This window comes from Gambusia affinis, linkage group LG17 (genome assembly GCF_019740435.1).
Source record: "Gambusia affinis linkage group LG17, SWU_Gaff_1.0, whole genome shotgun sequence".
In the NCBI taxonomy this organism is placed as follows: Eukaryota; Metazoa; Chordata; class Actinopteri; order Cyprinodontiformes; family Poeciliidae; genus Gambusia; species Gambusia affinis.
The window spans coordinates 7,089,937-7,116,054 of NC_057884.1; the positions used below are offsets into that span (position 1 = coordinate 7,089,937).

Sequence of the window (26,118 nt, forward strand, 5' to 3'; positions counted from 1 at the left end):
CGCTCAATGTAATGAATTGGATTTTTTTTTTTTTTTAAAGGTCTGAGATTTTTACTTAATTCAATGTAATCGTGCAGCTGGACAATTTTTTAATATGTACTTGTATATAAGGGTAATACTATTTTTTTTATCCTAAAAACAAAAAACAAAGCCGCTTCCAATAAAAATAAATAAACGGATCTTTCTCCATTATATGTCGGCGGAATAAAAGCACCTCTCGCGATTGGCGCCTGTCCCTTTAAAAGAGCGCAGAGCTGAGCTGAGAATGCGTCGCGCGACACACCGCCTGCATCATTGTTGCTATTTTTCGATGGGGTAAGGAAGAGCTTTAGCTTGTAATGATTTTTTGGAATAGGGGGCATCCCTTTCTTCTGTCTTTATGATTTATTTTTTATATATAAACATATAAAAGCCCTTATGGAGGCTGAAGTTCCTCTATTTCAAGGACGCGCTCCGGATATTGCTGCTTTTTCTCTTGGAGCGAGAGATTAATGCTAAAAAAATAAGTAAAAATTACCCTGACTCAGAAGGCATATTACATGCAAGGGCGACATAAAGTGCGTCATAATTATGAGTGCGACCGCATGGCGTGCAGGCTGCTGTGAGGATGTGATCTGACGGGGATCTCCGCTTTCTCGCTCCGCTGCCTCCTCACTACCGCTCAGGATGCCCAGGGCTCTGCGGCGACTGGTCCATTTGATGCTGTTCTGCCCTCTGTCTAAAGGCCTGCAGGTAGGTACCTGCTAAAAATAATTAAAAAAAAAAGACCGGATAAGCATTGTTTAGATAATCTGCCTGAATGTACGTCCATCGCAACATGTCCTCATCCTACTCAACCTCACAAACACTTGGAGAAAAAAAAAGAAGATGCAAATGCAAGCAAGAGTGAAGACAGCTAGCTTTTGGGCCCCAGCTGAGGAAATGAAGGAGAAGAGGAAGCAGACTATTTGGGGCCCTTATAGAAATTGTTGTGCTAAACATGTTATTTTGAACAGCTTATCTATTTGGAAAGAATGGTGAAATTGTGACTCGTCGTTGCTGCTTTAGTTTGAGCATGGTGCGGTATGAAGTCCTTGAGCCTGCACTGATTTGGCTGGAAATGATGAAGTGGCATTTCAACTGTTTGTGATCCAGACAAGATGATTTTTGAGGCCCCACTTGGGGGGTCAAGTATATGCAAGTCTGGGGTCACGAGGTCATAGATACCAGAAATGACAACGAGAAAGCATGAGAAATTAAAAATTAGCAACTTTGGCCATGCACTAAAAAAAAGAGAAAAGAATGGAGCTCGAACTTTAAAAAAAAGTTACTTTGTTAGATATAGTCGCATTAAGTTTATCCGAGTATTAAGTTTATTGTCATGTTAAAAACCCCCAAAAACAAACACAGTAAGTTTGACAAACTCGATTACATGCCACACTTTCCTTTTCTTTTTTAGGTTGGAGCTCCCTTCTCTTTTACTGTGCGACGTTGGCTGCTGATGTTGATTTTGTTACCATTCTACCACTTTGCAATCAACTCTGTAAAATCTATTAATCTAGAGACTCTGGCGAAAATGTCCAATTTAGCCTAAATTCTATGTTGGCTGTTTCGCAAAGTTACAAGCGCGTGAATGCTGCTGTAAAAATCTATTAAGACATGATATAAGTGAAGCCTTTCAATACATTCTACTTCCCATGAGCCTTTGCAATGACTTTCCAATTAAGTGGACACTCTGCGCTCCACAGAGTCGTCTCCCGGCCATCAAGGTGAAGTACCTTCTCCTCGCCTGGCTGGGCATTCTCATCATCAGCTGGATCGTCTACATGCAGTATGCCTCGTACGCTGAGCTGTGTCGCGGGCACGTGTGTCAAATGGTCATCGTAAGTAAACAAGTACTCGTATTTACTCACAGTGACAAAAAAAAAAAAAAGGAATGTATTTTGCTTTTGTATGTGAAATTTCATTCATGACGCCACTTAGCTGCACCGAATACTCTTAGTCACACTCACACGTATTAAGAATGAACCGGTCTTTTGTCGAGCTAACAAAGGGAACGTTTAGCAGTACTCGGACAATGTGCATGTGATTTTTGAGGCTGTTCGGAGCAAATTAGCAAACTGGCTAACTTTGCCAAAATGTCGCAGAATAGTCTGAAAGAGTGCAAACAGGAGAACACCAGTCAATGCAAGATTCTGTTTTCAAATAGAGGAAAAAAAAATCCAAACCAACTTTTGCAGTTAAATAGTGACTAGAACCTGCTTGACAACACAACTTGGGCTAGAAGGGTCTTAAAAAGTAAGATGGAATTAAAATGGGAGGAACCACAATGTACCTGGATACAGTGGAGTAAATAGGACAAAATGAAAGTTAGTGTTCCTTCATTTTGAGCAAGTGTATCTGTGTCAATCACTGTACCAATCCCCCATTCAACATAACACCCAAAAATAAACTCCATAAATCATTAAATGTTCTGCTTTAAAGGCTTGGCTGGTATGATTTCCTTTTAATCTTGCTCAGAACTAAGCTGTTTCCAATTTGTCTTCTAACAAGGTGACAAATTCCCGCTTTACATAAAAAACCCAGAAATACATCACCAGCGTATTTCTAAATGTTTGCCTTTGTCTGAACTCTAAATGTGTGATGCTGCTGCAGTGAGAAATGACATCGACCTCTCAGAAAACGACAGAATCACTTCCTTTCGGTATGACTCATGTTTGGTTCAGGCTCAACAAACTTCGCTTGCCCTTAATTTGAACTCCATCTGGTCGAGTGTGCAGTTTCTGATGTGTGACGTAACCTCCGCCCTCTGCACCAGCTGGCGGAAATTCCAGCACGTCGGCAGTAATATCATAATCGGACAAGGAGAGAGATAAAAAGTCCCTCTAAAGAGTGATACGTGTCTTATTTACTTGCTTTCAATATCTGCACAGGTTCAGCTTTTGTTTAGTAGACCTTATAGACTACGTAAATATAGAGGTCTTAAAATAGCTAATATTTCTTAGCTCACTTCGTATTGCTTCCTGTTTCCTGTGGCCAGACGTTGGGCATTTCTTTGCTTGTTTTCGCAGTGCGATCACTACCGAAGGGGCATCATTTCAGGCTCGTCATGTAAGGCCTTGTGTGATCAGAAAACTCTGACGCTGCACCGCTGCATGTCCACCTCCTCCACCCATCAGGTAAAACACGAACACACTGGTTTTTTCCCTTTTGAATGCTTTTTTTTAATATGTTAAATTTTATCTTTGTGTATGTCTGTAAAATGATAGTTATAAGCAGCTAAGAAATGCATATGGACTTACAGTTTATGCGGTTTTGGTTGAATCCCGTCAGGGTATATTACACAAATGTGGGCTACCATTTCAAAATATTCTCCATATTTCTAACTAACTCTAATTTTGATTTTACTTTTTCAGGTCTACATTGGACTTTGGAAGGACAGGCCGGTGGTAATCAAATGTGGCATCGAGGATCCAGTGAACATAGATGGAGTCCCAGAGACTTTGCCGAGACCAGAAATGAGCTTATTCGACAAGCCGACTCGTGGAACCTCAATGGACGAATTCAAAGAGATGCTGCACAGTTTCCTTAAGGTCCCATTTACATCAAAATACTTTGTTGAAAATAGAAATCATTCTAATGATGCACAGAAGAAAAGGAGCTCTTAATGTGCTTTTTTTCTTACTTAAAATACCAGAGCGTCTAATTTCTTTTTTTAGGCTAATCTCGGTGAACAACCATCTTTGAGCGCCTTGGTGGACAGAGTCATCACTCTCGCTGACGTCAACCAGGATGGCAAAGTGTCTCTCGCCGAGGCCAAGTCCATCTGGGCTTTGCTTCACATCAACGAGTTCCTCCTGATGGTGGCGCTGCAGGAGAAGGAACACTCCCCGAAGCTTCTGGGCTTTTGTGGAGACCTGTACGTGACAGAACGGGTGAGCCACAGCTCCCTCTACAGGCTGAAGGTCCCTCATTACCTTGAGACGGTCGTCCCGGAAGCCCTCAGCTCTGGTCTGAACCACTGGCTGGCGCCATCCTGGCCCCGCAGGGCCCGCATCACCATCGGCCTGCTGGAGTTCGTGGAGGAGGTCTTCCACGGATCCTACGGGAGCTTCCTAATCTGCGACGCCAGCCCCCACCACGTGGGTTACAACTCCAAGTATGACTGCAAGATGGCCAACCTGCGCAGCGTGGCGTCAGAGGCCGTGGTGCGGGCCTTCCTAAAGGGCCGGCGGTGCGAGAACAACGCGGACTGCACTTACGGCAAAGACTGCACCGCCACATGCGATCGACTGGTGAAGCAGTGCAACACGGAGGTCGTGCAGCCCAACCTCGCCAAGGTGTGCATGCTCCTGCAGGATTACCTGCTGTTTGGGGCCCCGTCAGACCTGCGGGGCGATCTGGAGAAGCAGCTACGCACCTGTGTGACACTCAGTGGGTTAGCCAGCCAGATGGAAGTGCACCACTCGCTGGTTCTTAACAACCTGAAGACGTTACTGTGGAAGAAAATTTCCAACACACAGTACTCCTGAAAGCAGACGTAACCAATCAGCTGTTCTGTCTCACGAATTATACAAAACAAGAGAAAATCTTTAGTTTTGCCAAATAGCGTAACTGTTTCAATCATTTGTGTGATTGTCATCCTACACTGAATGGAGATACAGGATCGTGACAAGGAACATGTCCCCTTTATTTTTGCTTGTTTTGTCATACTTAAAAATGTTTCACATCATCAAACAAATGTTGATGTCATATAAAGATAGCCTTATTGAACATAGTAATAGTTCTCAATGAGGAGTTCATTTAAAAGTTATCCAACCCAACCAGACAATTTGACAAAATATATATATTTTTTATTAAATTATGAATTGACTCATCTCACATTTTTACATGCTTTCACACAAAGGTCTGATTAAAATTGCCGAATAAAAAAAGTCACTTAAGTAAAACCTGTCTGACAACATGAAGTGGGCTAAAAAGTCTTAAAAGTGCAAGTTATCATAAAAACAGCAACGCACCAACAATTAATATTGAAGAAGAGGGCATGGCAATAAATTCCACTGCTTCAACCAATGGTGGTTAAAATGACAAAATTTGTAAATCAAAAATGTACAGGTGCCTATAAGACCAAAAAGGTGAACAATAAATGAACCGATAAAGACTTAATACAGAGACAACAATACAGCACTTGGATCATGCATCATAACAATGATCCAAAACACCAGCAAGTCTATCTCTAAGTGGTTAAAACAATAAAACTAAGGTTTTATTTTCTTATTTGCTAAGAAGAGTGGACCAAAATCTTGCATTCCACCAAAAAGGTTCTTTGTGAGTTATGTCAGAGTGTTGATAGCACTGTTTTCTGCCACTAAAGGTGGCCCAACCAGCCATTAGGTATAGGATGTAATTACTTTTTCACAACACTGTAACTGAAAACTGTGAACCGCAATTTATAATGTGAATCGAGAGAACCAACGAACCCAAATACCTTATGTATGACTCCGTCATGTTTGTTTTTCAACTCGTTAGTTGTGACAGATAATCCGCCCATTTGCACACTATTCTCAGGACTCTGCCTGTAACGCCATCTGTTTGGTTCTACATGTAATTTAGTTTTTAAAATAAAGCAACTTGGATTTATTTTTTTGTTCCTTATGTCTGTGACTGCAGCTTTAAATAAAGCTGCGGTTTTATTTTCTGTAAATGAGGTTGATCACAACACAGGAGATGTACGGTTATGAGAAAATAAACTAAAGTTTGGTTCAAGCGACTTATTTCTGGTACGTCATGGTGAAAATACATTTTACAGTAGAGATAAAGTTTTTTTTTTTTTTTTTTCCGCCGTCTTTCATAAGGAAGTAAATAGAACAGCACATTACAGTTTCATTTAATCAGTGTCACTTCCTCTTGGGATTGTGCTGTTGCTGGTAACGCTTGTGAATTATTACATTTATCTACGGTAACAGTTGTCTGTTTTAAGGATTACATATACATCTAAAAAAAATTAGAATACCATACAAAAAATTTAACTATTTCAGCTTAAAAAATTGAAATAGATGTACTATATTTAGACAAATACAAATGTTAACCCTTTATCCTTGAACATTTTGAATAATATGCCTTACAGATAATAAAAATTCAACATTTAGTTTCGTAAACAAAATTCTGATTTTTGATAACTGTTGGCTTACTAAAAAGAAAGTTCACATATGAACTTATATTTTGAAAACACTCCATAAGTCAGGGTTATTCAACTCCAGGCCTCGAGGGCTGGTGCCCTGCAATCTTTAATAGGAGACAAAAATGAAAATACGTCACCAGCAGGACTCTGTAAAACTTGGCTACTTACTGTGGAGGCAATTGAGCCATTCGATTCAGGTCTGTCAGAGCAGGTAGTCACCTAAAAACTGCAGGAGACCGGGCCTTGAGGACTGGAGTTGAATACCCTTGTCACACATTGTCTATGAGGTTACTGTCAGGAGGATCTTCTGTTCGATGAAGCACAGCGATTACATGGTCACTAAAGCAGGTATAGTATTGGCTCTGTGTGGAGTGTGGACAAGTCAATGGGAAATGAATTCAGTATTTCCATGAAGCTTGTCAGCACAAGGAAAAACAAAGTGTCACAATTGAGTGTCTTGAGTTTTGGCTTTCATCCGTTTTGTTTTGATTATTGTTGTATTGCTCATTTATGGCTATTGCTTAATCAGTTTATCCCTTTGTATTTGGTTTCTTGCTTTATCCTTGCATCAGTCTTTGTGGAGGCTTCTTGGCATAGTAAACCTTCTTCCCATATATTCCCATTTGCTCCCCTCCTCTTTATTCTCCTTCCCACAGCCTGCCTTCTTTCTGATTTTTACTGGCGGGTGACATCTAACGTTGAGGTGTATTATCGCCATTTACTATGCTTGAGTGTGGACCAGAGGATCTCGCTTTAATCTAAATTCTTTTATATTCCTGTTTCCTTCAAAAATTTAATAACTGCTTTATTTATTTTATCCCACAGCCTGTTTGACTCTTCTTCTTCTTCTTCGATGTTTATTGGTGGTTGGCAAACAACGAAAATGTTTGCTTGCTCTCCCAGCTGCGCCAGGTTTGTAATCACCCTCCTGTATTTTGTCAGTAATCAGTCCTCAGTATCAAAGTCTCTCATTCACTGGCATTTCCGCTGGGCCCACGCTATGTTCTCCACTCGCGGTCCTGTAAGTTGTTACTTTTTATTTTTTGCCTTCCTTTTTCTTTTAAAGGCTCGTCTTAATTACAAATGATCTCGGCTCCCGAGTCCTCTACAAAATCTGAATCGTGGCATAAAGGTGCTGCGAAAGTTCAATCAAAACTTTTGGATTAAAAAAAAAAAAAAAAAGTACAAAGGCCAAAGGCAAATTACGTGCAACAATAAAACACACCGCCAGAGGCCGCCATAGATGACATGACAATAAGCCAGCACAGACTGAGTTATTGATGACCCTCATTTTATGACGCCAAAAGAATATACCGGAGGAAATGTACATTTTAGAAAGACTTTGTAAGCAGGGAATTCTATGTTCGGTGTTTGTACAAACATAAAAAAGGGCAAATATGAAGTACTTCCATATTAGGAAAGCTAGTTTCAAATATTTAAATGTAAATTAGGTTTTCTAACGAGAAAGTTAGTCAAATCTGACTTTATTTTTATTTTATAAATATATATATATATATATATATATATATATATATATATATATATATATATATATATATATATATATATATATATATATTCGAATGTCCTTGACCTCAATGTTCTTCTTAATTATATTTCACTGTTTTTATGACAGCTCAAAAGAAGTGTTGATTCTCTCAAGGTACTTTATTTCAAAACCATATGAATTGGGTAAATGCTGCTCTTTAAATTAGCTGGAGTAAAGTCAAATGCAGGGATATATTTATAGTTTTCTCCTCGTACCACAGCAATCACTTATTAATAATCGCAAAATGAACATTAAGCCTAAAACCGTACTGCTGCAACAGACTGAATGTTCTGCTCTTTGTGTTTGAAATATTTCAGTGTTTTTTTAGGGGCGTTGTTGTCAGCTGCTATGGCAACGAGTCTGCGCATACCCTGGCCAATGCAGAGAGCGAGACAGACGTGGTTTTGAGTTGTACTTCCACGGGTTTTCCTTTGCTGTGGAGCACAGCACGAAATTAATAATACCTACATTTCCAAGTTTCATACGGCGGCAGCGCGGCTATGGATGACATGTAGTAGAATAATGTTTTTGCCCACCAGTGTTGTCCACATGCGCGAAATAACCTGCATGTTATTGTTCCCTGATGTAAACAATAACATGCAAGTGGCCTACATATGTAAATATGATTATGATAAGTGACGTGCATTAAGTCAATGCACGTCACTTAAATATATATATATATATATATATATATATATATATATATATATATATATATATATATATATATATATATATATATATATATATATATATATATATCCTGGGAACCGAAGAAAAAAAGTGTGTTCCAATTTCTTTTTTTGTGCGATTTCCTATCTATTCGGGCCTAAAAAACACCTTACAATTAAAAATTTTTTATACATATTTTTATTTTTAATTTCACAGCATGTCCACTGTAGTGGACAACAGGATGATTTTAGTGTGAAAATACAACTGAATTTAGAAAATGAGCAGATTATGGCTTTAGAGTGATATTAACAAAAGAATAAATTTAATTTGATCAAAAAACTAAATTCTTTATCACTCTTGGTTGTTTTCTGTTGCTTGTTGCTTGCAAGGACTATAGTTGCCTGTGTATTTAGTTGAACATTGAACATAAGCAGTTCTACAGTTCTTCTTTTGGATATTTTAGCGTGATTAATCCTGGAAGCACGTTTTCCTTTTGGTGATGCAGAGAAACATCTTGCATTTGGTACACCTCATGTATGTCTTGCCATTGCAGCCCTTATTCCTGCATCTTTCTGCATGCTTGATATCCACCATCTCTGGCATGTGCCTGGCCCCTAGTCTGCGTACAGAGGGCTCTGGTTGAGGGATCCTTGTTTTGGTTGGTGGCTGATACTCTTCTTCACTGTCTTCACTGCTGCCATCAAATGAAGGACTATCCAACAGCTCTTCAGTCAGGTGCAATTTGAAGTCCAGATACTGTTGGGTGTTCTTAGATGATCGATTAATCGCTTTACTGTCAGACTCGTATTGGATCCAAGCGTTTGTAATGGCAACATCAAAGAAATGAGCGATAACACGTGATGTCCATTTCTTGGTCCTGGTTGACATGCGATAAAAGTTCAGCATTCGGTCACACAGGTCTACGCCACCCATGTTGTCATTGTATTCTCTGATTACTGCTGGTCGTCGCACCTGGACATTAGCCTTTTCTTTGTTGGACCATCTGCTACAGATATCTTCTGGATCTTTCCCATACACAGTGGAAGCCATCAACACTGGTTTATTGTCAAACCATTTAGTGATTACCAGCTCAGGCCTCCTCCGGACCACCGTCACTGATGCTCCTCTCCCTTCTTTTTGCAACTGCTTATCTCCTGGTAGCTGGCATGGCTTTGGTACTCGGTTTCTCATTATTGTTCCAGTTGCTGAAAGACCCTTTGCAAGCAAAGCATCCATGAGATCGATTGTTGTGAAGTATCGATGAAAGAATACACAGGTTCCTGTGGGAAGAGATTCAACCAATCGCAAGACTGCTGCAGCTCCAACTCCCAACCTTTGGCCCCTGAACGTATTCTTCCCTTGATACACCTCAAAATCCAGCACCAGACCATTTGGAGAGGCAAGGACAAAGACTTTTAGGCCAGTAGGGTTTGGCTTGCCTGGGACATATTGCCTGACTGGACAGCGGCCTGTGAAAGGGATGATTTGCTCATCAATGCAGACCTTGTTATACCTTGGAAGTCTGAGACAACCTTGCCTCACACGGTCAAGCAATGGTCTGACTCTTCAAAGAATGTCTGACTCCTTTGTCTCTTCTGTTACATCCAGATCATCAACAATCTTGAGTGAGCTTCTCAGCTTGTAGAACCTATCCCTTGTCATTTTCCTGCTAATAACTGGCACTTTAGTTTTTTTAGCCCAAAACATTTTAACTCTGGGATAGCCAAGGCAGGCCATGTGTACTGATATGCCAAAGAAAATCAATAGTATTTAGTGACACTCCTGTAGTTTGCAGCTGTCTTTGATTTGTAAAAGCTGCCAAATCTTCAAAGATTTTGTCGTCGATGTACTGCGAAAAGTATTGGATTGGACTCCAGTGTTCTCGGATTTTAGGGTCATCCTGACAGACAGGAAGCCCAGGTAGCACAGGTGTGAATCTATTATGATGGAAGGAAAAAAACACAAATAAGTACTAAAATACTAAATACTAATACAGCAATAATCTAATATGATAATAGAATTGAATACATTAGCCTAGACATCAATCTATCTATTGATATACATCAATAGATAGATTGATGTAGATATACAAATATCTATATATTTATATCTTTATATATTTATATATATATAGTTTATATGGCAGTTTTCATTTCTATCTATCTATCTATCTATCTATCTATCTATCTATCTATCTATCTATCTATCTGTCTGTCTGTCTGTCTGTCTGTCTGTCTGTCTGTTTTGATAAATTTAGATATATTTATATCTTGCCCAGAAAGATAAATAGTTTTTAAAATTTTTCCCAATTTGTATAGGTTTAGACTTCTGAACTGAAGGACAAACTGAGCACATTTCCTCACTCTGCTACCTAAAATCTCAATGCTGTTTAGAAAATTCAAATGCATCATAGTTATTCATTTCACTAGTAAAATAATTATCTTTAAAGGACACAATGCACCAAATGAAATGAAGAGGAGCGGATAACTTTACATTTGCCTGGAGGTGCTCCACCTGTCCACAGCTGACAAGAGGAAGACAATGTGAAGCAAACGAACACAAAGGCGAAGAACCTGATAGCTGTCCGCACTGCATCCCGTGCTGTTGAGATAGCGGCTGGTTTCATAGAAACGTTGAACATCTCTCTCCAGCACACTTAGAATCACACAAATCTTCTCTGCTTCTTGGCCTCTACCTCCAGCGACGACATCCATCAGGAAGAAATGATTTGAGTGTCTATCGAAAGAACCACACAACGGCCAAACTCCCCGCAGTCAATCACACACATGTCCAGCACAGTCGCATGTTGTACCTGGAGAAAAAAAAAACAAACACAAAACGATGCCAGGCTCCTGCTCTTTTATTATCACACTGTAGCTTATGATGAATTTCCATTTACTCATAATGGAGGCCCTTTTTTTGTGTCTTGATATTGAAAATACAGCGGACATCTGTGAACCATTGTGCTCTGTCAAACCAGACTGACTGAATTCACAAAACCTTTGCAAATGAATCCACTGAGTCCGCAAAAAAAAAAGTAAGCGTGACGGGACTCGCAAACTAATCGCATCCCTTTGCTAAAACAGAATTGGAACAGTTTGTATGCGTGTAGTGACAAGACTGTCAACAAAGCTAATAAACGGACTGAAGAAGGTCAAGGAAGTTCAGAAGAGAGTGAAGGGGGAAAAAATCCTTTGATTTTGTCGAGTCAGTCGATTCCTAGAAGAATGAAATTTGGAGGTGAAACTTCAATACTTGAAGAAAAGTACATATTTTTCTATTATTCTAAGGAAATTTGCTTCAGAATAAACTTTTTTCGGGAACAGCATGACAGGAAAGTAAAATATGATTCGCCATTTCAGATATATTCTTCCAGTATGAGGCTTGTCCAGGCTTTTCTGTAAGTGTGAGCAGCACAGCTTGGAAAAATGTGATCTTGTGCTTTCTTCTTTTACTTTCACACTTTTCTAATCAAGTGTAAGTTTACCAACAAAGCCAGGTTTTGTTTCTGGTTTAATTTTGTTTCTTTTCTTTCTTTCTTATACTTTGCAGTATTGTTACCAAAAGTGAAAGACTTGTTAACTGGATTTCAAAACTCTTGGTACTCCTTAGTTGTTGTTTTTTGTTTCTTAAGTGTTTTCTACCACTCTCTAACCTAAGTTGCTTTGTGTGCATTTTGCAATCTTAATATTAAAAACATCTAAAGCAGGGGTCTCAAACTCCAGTCCTGCAATTTTTAGATGTGCCTCTGCTGCACCACCTGAATAGAATAATTAAGGCTCTGGAGAACTGGTCTACACAAGGAGGAGGAAATTAAGCCATTTCATTCCTTTGTTTTGTACCTGTGGCACATCTAAAAACTGCAGGACTGCAGCCCTCGAGGACTGGAGTTTGAGACCCCTGATCTAAAGCTTGTAATTTGACGATGTAGGTAAACCTCGTTATTGTTATTTGATCTCTTGTTTTTCTATTATACAACTAAAACCAGATATTTGCATACACTGCATTATAATGTGTGTGTGTTTTTAAATTAACTTTACTAACTAAACCAGTCTTGCACCTCTGTCATGCATATGTTGTCAATAAACCCAAGCACGACATCTTCCTTTTGATGAAGTTATTAAAATGTCAAAGTCCAGACAAGTGACCTGTCTACATGCAGTGACATGACCTAAAACAGACAGATTATGCTCAAAAATCCTCCAATACGTCTGAATTACAACAAATCTGCGAAGAAAAGTAGGGCAGATTTTCTCCAAAGAGATGTGAGTGACTTGCTGCCAGCAGAGGCGGGTTAGTACCTGCTTATGCAGTGGAGCCTTTACTGTTCCATAAAGGCTAGATTGGATTTAGCCATTTATTTAATGAGCTTCAAAAATGTGACTAAAAACACAGAAGAAACTATTTAAGGGGACAAACATTCTCATCCATAGCTCTGTGCATCCCAAGATAACTAACTGTCCAGTTCCTGATTTTGACCCTCCGTGACCCACTTTTCTCCCTCCATTACGAATGCAGGTCTCCATTTTCTAGTGTCTTAGGAACACTGCACCCCAGTTGGAACTGAAACCCACATGCAGACTCCTCCTGACCTACTAACCCTGCAGCTGACTGCTTTTGATTCATTTATTTAATTTAATTTTTTTTTTTTTTTTTTTTCCAGAATTTCTGACCAGACACGCTGGCCTGGTGCCGTTCAGCTCCGCAAATTCCCAGAAGATTGGATCTGTCATACACGGACTTAAACTTGATGTAGTGCATGTAAGCTCCGAATTGGTTCAGCGTGCAGCGCCCCGCAAGGTTACCGAGATGAGAGAGGGGAGGAGAGAGGGGAGAGGGACGGCTCAACGCCTGAGTGAGTAAGTCTACACTAAAAAGGTAATTGCTCCGTTCCTTCCTTTCAGCACCTCCCCCGGCTCTCTTCGCTCCTCCCATGCCTCCTGACTCTGTGTGCACGTCAAAAGATCTCCAGCCGCAGTTACATGTGCTTTCACATCTCCCCCCCCTCTCCCTCCCCACACACCCCAGGAGGGAACGAGAACAAGAATGAGAGAAACTGAGAGTGTGGCGGCTGCAGTCACTTTCCAAGGTAGCCTGCGAGGATCGCTTCCCTTCGCGTCTTGTCGCCCTGGTGTTTACGCGCATGCTGCTGTCTCTCTCCCTCCGAGCTGCTCCACCACAGACTCCGTCACCACAACACGCAGCGAGCGCGGCTCTCTGGTCGTGTCACTCCCAGGAGCGAGGACTCAAGATGCAGCAGCAGCAGCAGCAGCAACAAGAACAAGAAATCATGTTTTCGTATTCCCCTTCAGGTAAGCAAACCTGTCATCTTTCCATTAAAAAAAAGTCTTTCATATTTAAGCATCCTGTTATCTATTTTTCTGAAGTGTGAATTTTTTAAATCTTCTATCTGAATCTCTGTTATTTTTTTTCTCCCCCTTTCCTCACACGCATACACACACACACACACACACACCTATGAGAGCATGTGGTGTTCTGCAGGAGGTGATAATGCTTGTTGTTGTTATTGCACCTCCTTCCATATGGTAGTGCTGAAAGTGGAGTAGCTGCTGTTACTACAACTGGCTGGTCCCTTAAAGCCCAGCTGTGAAACTCCATATGGATGGGGGGAGAAGTTGGTTCTCGTGACCTAGATTTAGGAACAATTTCTCCGGGTTTTTCTTTTAACTCAAATCTGCTGCAGTTTGCTGGCGTAAGGTAAAGCTTTAATTCTGAGTATGCATGATGAAGGCACTGGGGCCATCATGAAATAAGGTGCAGGTTGCTTCTTTCTGTAAGCATGCATCTAGGCTGAGCATTGAAGCAGGTTGATTAATGGAAGTGCCCAGCCGCAATACGTGAATTTGCTTCGCTTTTGTTCTTGGAGAAGTACACTGTGCAAATCAATGGCTCTCCATCACCAAATAGACAGCGATGAAGATAATTTATACCCTTCCAACTTCTCCATAGAACACTACAATTACACACGTGATTGAATATTTGTTTTCTAGTCAAAGACCAGCACTAATATTTTCATGACTGTAAAATAGAAAAAACAAGTTTTTTTTTTTTTTACTGATTGAAAATTATTGTTTGCCTTTTGACAGCTAAATATTGACTTTTTGTACGCTGCAGCTCAGTCAAATTGGATGGAGGGCATCTGGTCTCATGCCTGTTTTTTTTTTTTTTTTTTAAAGTTTTCCCTCAGATTCTCTATTTCATTTAAAATGTTACTTTAGCTGGGCCATTTTTTTTCTTTACACATTAACATGCTGCTGTTGTGACCATTTCATTGTAGGCAAGACTGTACATTTAGGGTTACTGTCAGTCTGATTCTTTGTCACTGATGAGACAAAACATCCCCAAAGCATGATGCTGTCACCACTCTGTTTCACTGTGTTTTCAGGATCAGATGCACTTTTAGTTTTTCACCACACACACACACACAAACACACACACACACACACAGCATTTCCAATTTGGGCTAAAAGTTTAAGCTTGTTCTCGTCTGACTGGATTTATTTATTTATTTTCTGTTTATTTCCTCCACGATGTTTGTGGTCGACAATGACTTAATCCACTGGTTTAAATTAAACTGTTATCTGGATTGTGGGTTCAACACACCTACAAGAAGTAGTCACGTTTTGCAGAAATGTAATCGATTCAGATGTGCAAAAGCAGACGTCGATCTAAATGCTGTGGGACATAAATCTCTCTGGAGTTTCATCCCTGACCCGCCTGCTGAGCTCCTTGGTCTTTGTGACGTCACTGGTTCACTGATGTTCTCTGGTAAACCTCAGTAGCCTTGACAGATCGTCTTGGGTAAATTTTTTTTTTTTTTTTTTAAAAAAAACAACTAACAGGATGCAACTTTGTGATGGCCAATTGCATAAAAACTTCAATGAAATAATTCTACTTTATAAAGTCTTACTGAAGGCACATTATAATGTATCACATTTGCCTTGATAGTTTAGAGTATTATAGTAAAATTGAGTTACACAATAGTGGGAAAAAAAAAAAGTAAAAAACCTGAACCAGATTCAAACGTATTGTTTCTGTTTCGATTCTCGGCCTCTAAGAGCACAATTTGTGCTCAGACCAAAAGATACCTGGAGTGGATTTTATGATGTAGCAGGCAGTTTTTTTTTCCACGTCTGACTGACTGACATGTCGGCGCCATTCCGACACGCCGCCCGTTACCCATCAGCACTGTGATTTTTTTGGCTCTTGATTGAGGGGGCGGGGAGTTGAAATCATTACCTGCATGTGTGTTTAGGTTGATTTCCATCACTTTTCCACATGAGCCCTAGAGACTGCAAAGAAAAGCACACCTCAAGATGTGACAGCCCATGAAAAGGTGTGGGCTACACACACCGCGCTTCATGTTGGTTTGTTGTTTGTGTGTCGACGTGCCTGATGCGATGACGGTGATAAACGGGTTATGTCCGGTGAGAGTGCATGGAGCTCAGCAGACAAGAGAGAGGTGTAAACGCTCCTCAGGATGATCAACGCTGACTCACAGTTTCCCTGTGTTAGAAATGTTGCATATAATCCTTTTTTTCTGGGAAGCCCCCCTTTGCCCCCTCCACAAAAAAAAATAAAATAAAATTCAAAGAGCAAGTCTGCAAGTACATACTGAAATGTTCTGAAAACACACAGAGTGTTCTGACCAGGAGCTGTAATATGTAATGAGGCTGTATGTCGTGGAACTATTTCTGAAGGGTGTTGAGATATCAGACAGAAATGGCGTCCTTTTTAGGTAACGCTGTCACAATATCGCACTAATAAAATGGATGTAAATTCTCATTAGAAATCTGACTCTAAAGGCAATAAACTGACTTAAACTCATCCTTGGGTTGGATTTTTAAACTCTTTTTTTTTTTTTTTCCACTGAAGATGTTCTCATGACATCTAAAGTGACACTGCTGTCTAAAAACAGTCAAAAAATGTGATTATCCCACTCCTACAGTTAAAATTTTTATGAGGCGTCATAGAAAGTGCTAATTTTATTTTATTTTTTTGTTCCATAGAGATACGCTGCCCCTCCACCACCTGTTGCTGTGAATATTCAGCCAGCTGGCTGAAAAATAAAAAAAAGGCTTCTGAAACAACAATGTGCCAATTAAAGGATTGCCATCTGTTGCTATTATGGTAAAGATGTTTTAAGCTGACTGCAGATAAATTAACTCTAATACCAGCTCACTATAGTAAAAAAAAACCCCAACAGAATAAGGTATAATAACCATGGTTACTCAAAAACTAATAGTATTTTTTTTCTTATCTGTGTTTGATACGTTTTGACTAAGTCTAAATATCTAAATCACAGTAGATAAATATAGAATCATAATGTTACAAATCAATGTTTTTTTGTCAGTAGGAATAATTGTTAGTTTTATACCATTAGGTCATGATGACTTATTTGCTTTAAATGATTGTGTTATTAGCACAATCATATTATTGTTACTTAAGCTTATTATACATTTTAAATTTCATGCAAATCTGTCTAAGCCAAAAAAAAACAAACAAAAAAAAATAGACACATGCAGAAGTGAGAAACAAGGGTTGTTTTTTTTTTTTTTTAAATAAACCTATCTTCTAATTTACTGACAAGTCTTTTTAATCTGGAATTTAAATGGAAAAATTCTCACTGCTGATGCTCAAGAAATGTAAACGTCCTGTCAGAGTACTATGGAGATGGAAGGTAGATTGCAGAAATTTGTGGTAAATATGTAATCTATTGGAAACTGACTGTAAAATATGATGAATTATCCCAAAATACATTTATATTTCGGGGTAATGAGGAATCATCCTAATGTTAGAGATATTAGGAAAATGACACACTGGGTCAAATCAAGGAAGAAAAAAAAAACAAAAAAACCAGCATCACAGTGTTGTTTGAAGTCTTAAATCAAACTGTATGTAATTTGGTTTCTATGCCAGCAGTTACTGTGCTGTTTCTTTTTTGTTTTTTAACATTGTCTTACAAAGCTTTTGTTGTTCAGTAATTACCCTCTCATTATTTTTCCCTCTGTTTAGTCAGCCTTCATCACATTCGGACAGTCTTGCATGCAGAGTGTCTTTTTGTCCATTGGTTTTCACAGTCCAGTTGTTTTTCAGAGAACTTAACAAGTGGACATGTTGGACCAAAGAGTTCTTTGCAAACTCTCAACGTCTGTGAACTGAAATGCGCTGTAAGAAGAGGGCAGATGATTTATAAATACTATAAAGTAAAGGCTTAATCAGTTTTTTTTTCCCCACCATTTTAAATATGATTGCATTTGTAATTTATAGGAGTGAAAATCATATTTTTTTCCAAAACGAAAGGTTGCTGCAAATGAATTCTTGGGCATAGTCTTTACTTTGGCCATGTTTAAATATTCTAATGAAATGACACAAACGAAACGTCTCGGATGATAGATATGTCAACATTTATTAGCGTGCTTAAAAAAAACCCCATTAGGTTTTAAAAATAAATTCAGCAAATGTTTTGTGTGAGAAATGTTCGGGTCAACAGAATTTTTGTGGCTTGTACAAAACCTCAAAGCTTCCTTGAGGTTTCTGCTTCAGGTGAGCAAGGAGGCTAAAATCCATACTCTGTAGGAGTCTCACTGTGGGTGCGCACGCTTTAATGTGATGGGAAGTCAATGTTAACCTCCAGATTTTCAAATGCAGTGAAAGTAACACCAGTAATATAAAAAAAAGTTTATATTTAAGCCATCGGTTTTCTTTCTTAAGAGTGCCAACTAGGGTTGACTCACCACAGTGGGCATTAAACTGAAATATTTCAAATAAAATGTTAGACAAGCATCTCCACCGAACTTGAAGTATTGACTTAAATTTGTTTTGGCTTTTTGCATAAAGTCAATACCAGATATCAGTGCTCTGTTACACCGGAGCTTATAATTGTATTAGTCACCACTATTGACAGAGGGATAAAACGCTAATATTGTCCAGTTATTGATCCGCTCAGTCAAGAAGTTAAAGGTAAAGAGAGGAGCATAATGGCACAGTTGTTGGTACATGCAAATAAAAATCTGAGTTAGGCTGGGGCACCTAGCTGCAATCTGATTGGATGGCTCAAATGGTGGCAATAATGGTTTTATAACCTTTTGAGACACAATCACGAATAACATGGAACAAATCCACATCAAAACATTCATAAAACTGAAAAATGTGTGACCTTATGTTACCGTTTATTTAAGTAAGTAACTTCATGACAGATTAATATGTAATGATGGTATTTGCTGAATAATTGTACACTTCTTAGCCAGAAACACGAAGAAAAGCTAGCAAAGAAAAATAAAATAACTTCTTTCCCATGAGATTTAAATGTGCCACTACGTTTTGTAATTATTTGAGGGTTAAATTTTGTTAAATTTGTGTGGTATCAGAATTATGAAAGAAAAAATGGGCTCAGAAACTGTAAAAACAATTATATTGAAACAATAGACTGACAAATTAATAAAAATGAATAAAAAAAACAACAACCCTTACCTGCATAGTGAAGTCAGTGGGAACGCACAAACAGTTTTACAAGTGGGCAGCATGCAGGAAACCGAGAGAGAAACACAAAGGCGAGTTGAACGTGTGTGGGTGTGAAAAAGCTTAACACGACTTTAAGGGTTAGCTTGGATATTTTTTGAAGTGAGGTTTTATTATTGCTGCGTTCACTTACCAAGAGTGTAAATCTGTCATCTCGCAGACGGTGGAAGCTAGCAACCTGTACACACTGCATCTGCCGAGTCCCAACAGCAGATTCAGTGAACCAGTTAACCATCCAGATAGTTTTTCAAACAACTTTGAGATCCGGAAAACAAAGGAACACGTTCCTCTGCAGAACTAACGTAAAATAAAAATTGAACAAAAGTCTTCATGTCATTGGGATGCAACAGTATCAAAGTCAGATAACATGGAGGGTAGACGGTATATCTGACTAGAAGTTAGCGTCCACCATTCTGAGGACTTTTTTCAAATTTACAAACGTTCACTTTGATATGTCATCTGTCTTCTTCAGAGAGAATTGTTACCAATAATAACTTCACAAAAAAAAAATCTAAAATAACCACTTCCTATTTCAATGTAAGCATGGTTGTGTGTTTGCCCCACTAATGCCTGTTGGTGCATATTCTACACACATCAAGAGATTGTATTGGAATCACTTTACTGCAATCTAGTAGTCATAGTTGAGCCTCATTATTCCTAATTTTGATCATTTGCATTTGAAATTACAAAATTTATGAATTGTATATGAAATACTCGCATTATACTTAACACCAAAAGCACAAGTAACATTGACTGATTTTAATCTGTCATAATGAAGGATGGACTTATTTGGTTCTCATTGATGATTATTTTGGTCCATCAATCCACATTGGAATTTTCCCCTCTAATTGGCAACACTGGAGAGGCAAACAATTATTACAAGACAATATCTCTAATCAGTAGACTCGAGAGCTGCCCTAACTCTTTGTACTCTGCATCGTGTCAACCTCTGATACGCCAGATAGCTGTTGATGCATCATCAGATACATTTGCAGCATTTCTGGAAATCTCTGTGCAGAGTAAAACACTATGGTGGGGATAGCGTTCCCTTCTTTGGGTTTCTGTCCTCACTCAAGTGGAACAAGAGGACGACTCTCTCTAGAACCTTTGTGTGTAACATCAGAGCAGCTCACCTGCAATTCTGATGGGTAAGTTTTCTTAGGGAGGAAGTCTTCCACAGCGCCGGAACCTTCTCCTGGGTTGGGATGTCCTCCAGATTCTCAAATGGCTCGTCCATCCGGGGCTAACGGGATCTGGGTCTGCTTCCTTGTTTCCGTTCAATCAAGATGCCCGCTGCAACTTACCTCCTAGAGATGGACTAGAAAAGGATGTGAAGGGATCACCATCATCTCCTGAGCCGGCGGTGTGTCAAATAAAAGGAGGATGGTCAAGGTCTGTTTGACCTGATTCTGTTCCTGTATTGTTCTAATGGGACTCGCTCCTCCTTTCTATCTCTACTCCTGACTTTAAATTGCTTTTGTTTACCTCAGTAATTCCTTATCTGGTGATTTATGGATTATTGGGGAGGCATCTCACCGTTTTGGTGGGGGGAGGGTGTCAAAAGCTTTAGATGGTCACACACTCGGTCATGGCATTGATCTCCTCTCTGTGGGGCTCACAGAGCGCATCCCCTGCTGCAACCTCGAAACAACGCCACAGAGCTCGTTGTGTCTTCGAAGCCACCCGTGTTTATGAATCCTAGTTCAAAGAACGCCCCTCGTTTCTCCTGATTAACAAACGCAGCCTTTTCCGCTGAGATGGTACTTTCGTTCAATAATCAATCACCTCTTTAGCGCTTGCTTTAATTGGCTCGTTATACCTGCCATGGCAGCCCTATATTTATTTACAGCTTAAATAAATCTGAAGCAATACATGAAAACACAACGGCATAGCATGCCACATAAATTCTGCCGGCATTTCTTCAGCGTAATATAACAGTAATGTATTCCTCAGGCAAATGGGCAGTACGTGTAAGAACGGTGGCCCGTACAGCTGACAGCTACAGCAGGGGCAGGTTTAAATAAATAATTTAAGCGCTGAGAAATCCTAAAGGTTACATCTTTTCTTAAATTAGGTCTTATTCACAGATGTGTAAAACCCATCACCATCACCGTGTCATTCTACGTCAAATTAATGCACGAACGCACAACACGAGTTTCTCGCAGGTCAGCTTGAAGTCGTGTTCTGAAAAAGACGTGCTGCTTTTTTTTTTTTTTTACCAAGCTTTTGTGGAGACAGGTTCATAATCCCCGTGTTGATTAAATTACGCCATACAGTATCAGCTAAACCTGAAGCTCTAGGATTATGAGAACGAGAGAGATAAACAAGAAAGAGATTAAGCGAATGATGGAAGTCCTTGGACTTGATGGAGCTTTGCTTCGCATTTTTAATTTGATTTCCTTCAATAAAACAACAAAGTCTGCAAAGTCAGACTTCATGTACACTTAATGAGCTCTAAATCTCGAATCACATCGGTGTAAATCTCTCAACAAACGCAGTTGTTGGGGTAATTACTTTTAGAACAAATGCGGACAAAAATAAAGATGGACATCCGTAGAAAACGCCACAGAAAAAGCAAATGAAGCCAAACTTCTGATTTTTACTATTTCTTTTTTCTTTTTTTTTAAGACTTCAAACATATCTTCTATGGAAAGTGGATTTAAATTGTATAGATTTCATTTGTTGGATTTATTGACAGCTCATGTAATGTGGCTGTTTGAGATTAACACCATGCATTTTGAGGATCTTGGTTTGACTTTTATGCAAACAAAATCCAACAACAAGCATTGTTATCATGAACACCCAGCAGGGGTGTTATTTGACCCCACGATGCCTCTCTTCCCAAATGTGCTCATCTTCATTTACTGCAGTAAGTGAAATATACTTGTTTTCCGCCTACGCATTGTGTAACGTACTGCACACGAGTTGGTTTCATTTCTCTAATCAGACTTCTGTGCTTTCTTTATATTGTTATCTGTAACTACGCAAAAACTGAAAAGGTACAGGAAGAAGAGGAAGGTAATCTCTCCAATATTCTGTCAACACTGTTAAGAAATAGAGGAGGAGGTGACAGGGGGATTAGACATTAGCAGATGGTTTGGGGATAAAAATGGATTTGTTTAGATGTAAGATCTTAATAACTTAGCAGAAACTGCTATGGTTGATTTGATTTTACTTTTACTGTGGTAAAAGGTTAGAAAGAAAATTTAATTGGTCTTATTTGAAACAAGCAAGCAACAATTACACCTAATGCAGCCAAGATGTGTTATGGACTATTAATTATGTTAAGCATTTTTTTAACAGATTTATTCTGTAGAGACGTGTCCAAAGATTAGAAAGAACAGCAACTAGAAAAGTCCTAAATTTAGTTTGAAGTGCTTCTTGGTAAATGTTTTGTTTTCTTTTGTTATTAACCTTGGACCTGTGTTGCAGGTTCCTTTCAGGCTTTTCCTTCGCCTGCATTCAGATCCAAATGAATGAAGAAAAGTTACATGTCTTTCATAACTGACATCTACTTGACACTGAAGTTGTTGTCAAAAGATTGTAGTCAAAGATGGAAGTATCTTTTACCAAAGAGAGATGTGGGTTTTATGACCAGGAAAATGAAATATTCTCGCTGACTTGTCTGGTGGCATTCATTAAAATGCATTTTAATTCGGTGGTATGATAATTTGGACAGCCAAAAAGAAAATGGCTGATGCATGTCTGCATAAACACTTTGCACATCACACAGACAATGGTTCTCTTATGGTGCTTGTTTTTCGTCCTCAATTTTGGATTATGTGTATTTATACGTTTGCCTGACTGGAACCTGGATTATTTATTTTTTCTTCAGGAAATGTGAGGAAGAGTGAGAGCAACAGAAACAAGAGCGCTGTATAGTAAGTAGCTCTAACAATAACCAGAGGGAAGAAAAAGTGAGAGCTGCTCTGCTGGTTGCATAAGACAAACTGAAGAGTATTCCTATTAGCAGTTTTTACAGACATGGATTGCAAGAAACCACATCCATGCATAACTCTGGTTATGCTCTTAAATAGGTTGCTGTGTGAAACAATGTTGAGAGGTATTTTTTTAAATTTAATACAGAATTGGGAACAAATCATAATTTGTCACAAATCTTGTAACAAACTGAATCCTCTGCCTGTCATAAACCTGACAGATGAGTTGAGAGCTTTCGTTTTTTTTTTTTTTTTACTATACAAACCATAAAAATAAACTTACCTTTAATTTCATGACCGCTGAAAGCCACTCCAAATGTCTAGTTTTATTTCTAGTCTAGTTTTTGTCTGTTTTTCTTATAGGAACGTTGATTATGGGAAATCTTGCATGAGTGCATATTTTTGCATATCTGTTCAGGTTGGATTTAATTTAGTGGTGCTTGAATCCATGGATCAACAGCAATCAGTTGTTAACACGCAGCTCTTCTAATGCGATGGATCAAAGCTGCGCTAACGTTTGCTAGCTTTCCAATATGCTTCGTTTCCCCTCAAAGGTACATTTCTCTCAGCTAGAAACACAAAACGAAACTAAGACTTTCAGTAAGGTTTCATCTCAGCATTAAATATGCAGTACTAGTTTATTTCTGTTTATTTAAAATGAAAAAAGCTTTTAAAATACTTTTACATATGCAAACTTTGCACAATAATTTGCCACACTATGTGAAAATGTGGATTTTTAGAAGAATCTCTGATCTTAAGCTCAAGCACACCTCATCTATGCAGCAGGACAATAATCTTCTGAAGCACACCAACAGCTTGATCTGAGGAAATTGAAAGCTGGAGTGGACTAGTCAAAGTACTTCAAGGTGACGTTTTGGCGAAAAGGCTGTTCATGGTTGGGGGAAAAATAACCAACAAAAAAAAAAAACAACCCACTTACATTGTGGATGAAATAAAGAGTGGATCCAATTTCTTCCACAGTGGCGCAAAAGATTTGTTGCCGTCGGTGCCAGGGGCTGCACATCATTTTTTACCTTGAGAGCTACAAAGAAGCAAAAAGAGACTAAATCTTTACTGGGGAAAATGCTACTTTCTCAGCACTGCAGCCGAGTCTGTTGTTGCTAATAATAAATAGCCCGTTTCTTGTGTTTATCAATTAGTAAATCCAACAGATGTTCAAACTCGGAACTGCTTTACAGTTTGCTTTGTTCCCAGTTTCAGAGGTAAATGGAGCCCAGAGCTACCAGCTATAGTTCTAGGTTACTTTTCGTAGTCAGTTTAGTCGTTTGTTTTGGTTTAAGATTCCTCATTGTGCTTTACTGTTATGTATTTTTATTCAACTCTGTTGCTGTGGCTCTAGTGTTTGATTTTAAAAAGTCATATTTTCTATCCTTCTTGGGTTTTTACTGCTTTGGTGTTCCCTTCAAGCCTTTTTTTTGGTGACAATTTCTCCTGTTGGCTCTTGTCTGATATATTTACTTTTCTGTTTTGGTTTCCCATGTTCCTTACATGTTCTACCAGCCATTTCTCCCATTTCCTCAGTTCAGCTGCAGTTATTTGCCTTCCCTCAAAGCTGCTCTCAGTTTCTAATCTACAACCTGATCCTTTTTCAGTAATCAACTCTCTTTGCATCAATATCTTTAATCCGGTCGGTTCTTCGTCAAAACGCCCCGTTACACCACCAGCCTTTCTTGTCCGTTACTTCTTAGTATTCAAGAGGACTTTTATTTACTTTCCTGCAGCTTCATTATATTTTGGCTTCTGCACATCATTATGGAACCAGAAAAAAAAAAAAAATGTGTTGGTGGAGAAAAAAAAAGCAAAATGTAGAAATGGATATCTATTTGTAAGACGCCGTCCTCATCAAACAGACTAATATTTTTAGTGAAAGTGACACATAATCAATTAAAATATCAACAATAAAGGGGATACTTCCCTTTATTTACAACTAAATATAACTAAACAAAATCTGGACATTTAGAACCTCTTAGGAACATGCAGAAATTTTGGCTGCGTTCTTTTCTCTCTCTCTCTCTCTCTTTGCTTTTCACAGATGCTGTTATTCTTTGTTGTTACATTTCTTTTCCTCCTCTCTCTCCCCCGTTCAGATCTGCGGCGCCCGCCGCAGCAGCGGATGTCACGCGGACATTCGTACGAAGAGAGAACTTCGTGGAACCCAAAGCGCTCTGCGGTAGCCGACCGTCAGATGCTGCTTCTCGACGAACTGGAGGCGGTGAGAGCAGACAGCACAGCTTCTCATCTGTTGTGTCCCTCTGTGTCTTCTTTTTCTGGGTGAATCTGATGTACTCCTGCACAATAGCACTTTCATCCTGCTCCACTTTGAAATTAAGTTCGGACGCAGACCCAGAATCTCGATGGGAGTTACGATTTAAAAAAAATCTCAGTACTTGTGTGTGGGGGTGCAGGGAAGAAAAAATAAGCTGAAGCTCCGCAGTATTAGAAGGTTTTGTGTTGAAGTTCAAGTGCGGTCTGGAAAGGACTTTCCATAGCAAATTAGTTTTTTTAATATATATTCATAATACTTTTTCGCTTTTCATCAAGTTATTATGAGTTTGTCCATCAGAAAGATCCTTCCAAAAATCCGAAAGGTTTCAGAGCAAGCAGTTTTTATTTCCTCAAGGACAGTTGGATTGTGAAAATCTGTGTGCAGTTCCTGCTGCTTTGTTTTTTTTCAAGGGAACCAAACAAAATGGCTGATATTCTAAAAAGAAAACACTTTGAGCACTCGCTAAGTGAAGAGTAAATTATTATGCCAAATCATGTCTTGCATTAGTTTCTTTTTTTTTTTTTATGCAAAAGTGCTAAAATTATCCCCACAGCTGAACGGCTCCATTTATCTTATGGACAATCTGCCTCTAGTTTCCGTTCTGTTGTATTTCTTGGTAGTTGGAAGCAAGTTTGGGCCAGCTACCAGTGTCAAGGCATAGTAAGGTTTTTGTAGTTTTAACACTATTAGCCTTTTAAAGGAGAAAGAAATTATTGAAGAGATCTGAGTATTTTCTGAACCACAGTTTCAAAATCAGCTATTTGAAACTTCATCCGATGGCTAAAAACAAGGATGGCCATCAGTCTTAATTAGTTAAAATTGTTCTAAAACTGTAGTTGGAACAAAAAGGAGTTATCTCCCAACAGCATCAACATTACTGTGTATTTATCTCTAAACAGCAGAACACATAGGGATCATTGTCAAATTGTGATTAAAACTAACATTTTTAATTCAACCAGAGTTTCATTGT

The 26,118-nt window shown here is 38.9% G+C and overlaps 2 protein-coding genes across 2 annotated transcripts; both read left to right on the forward strand.

The window, feature by feature from the left end:
- Window positions 1–268: 268 nt before the first annotated feature.
- On the forward strand, window positions 269–5,746 carry dipk1b (divergent protein kinase domain 1B). The gene is made up of 6 exons (XM_044144558.1): window positions 269–315; window positions 596–732; window positions 1,728–1,862; window positions 3,051–3,158; window positions 3,396–3,572; window positions 3,699–5,746. The coding sequence occupies exons 2-6, from the start codon at window positions 667–669 to the stop codon at window positions 4,509–4,511; spliced, it is 1,299 nt and encodes a 432-aa protein (XP_044000493.1). The 5' UTR covers window positions 269–315; window positions 596–666; the 3' UTR covers window positions 4,512–5,746.
- A 1,314-nt stretch (window positions 5,747–7,060) lies between these two features.
- On the forward strand, window positions 7,061–25,157 carry si:dkeyp-72a4.1 (uncharacterized protein LOC100148058 homolog). Its single transcript, XM_044096179.1, has 5 exons — window positions 7,061–7,181; window positions 13,045–13,259; window positions 13,410–13,470; window positions 13,550–13,693; window positions 24,970–25,157. Exons 3-5 carry the CDS (start codon window positions 13,428–13,430, stop codon window positions 25,155–25,157), a joined length of 375 nt encoding a protein of 124 aa, XP_043952114.1. The 5' UTR covers window positions 7,061–7,181; window positions 13,045–13,259; window positions 13,410–13,427.
- The last annotated feature ends 961 nt before the right edge of the window (window positions 25,158–26,118 follow it).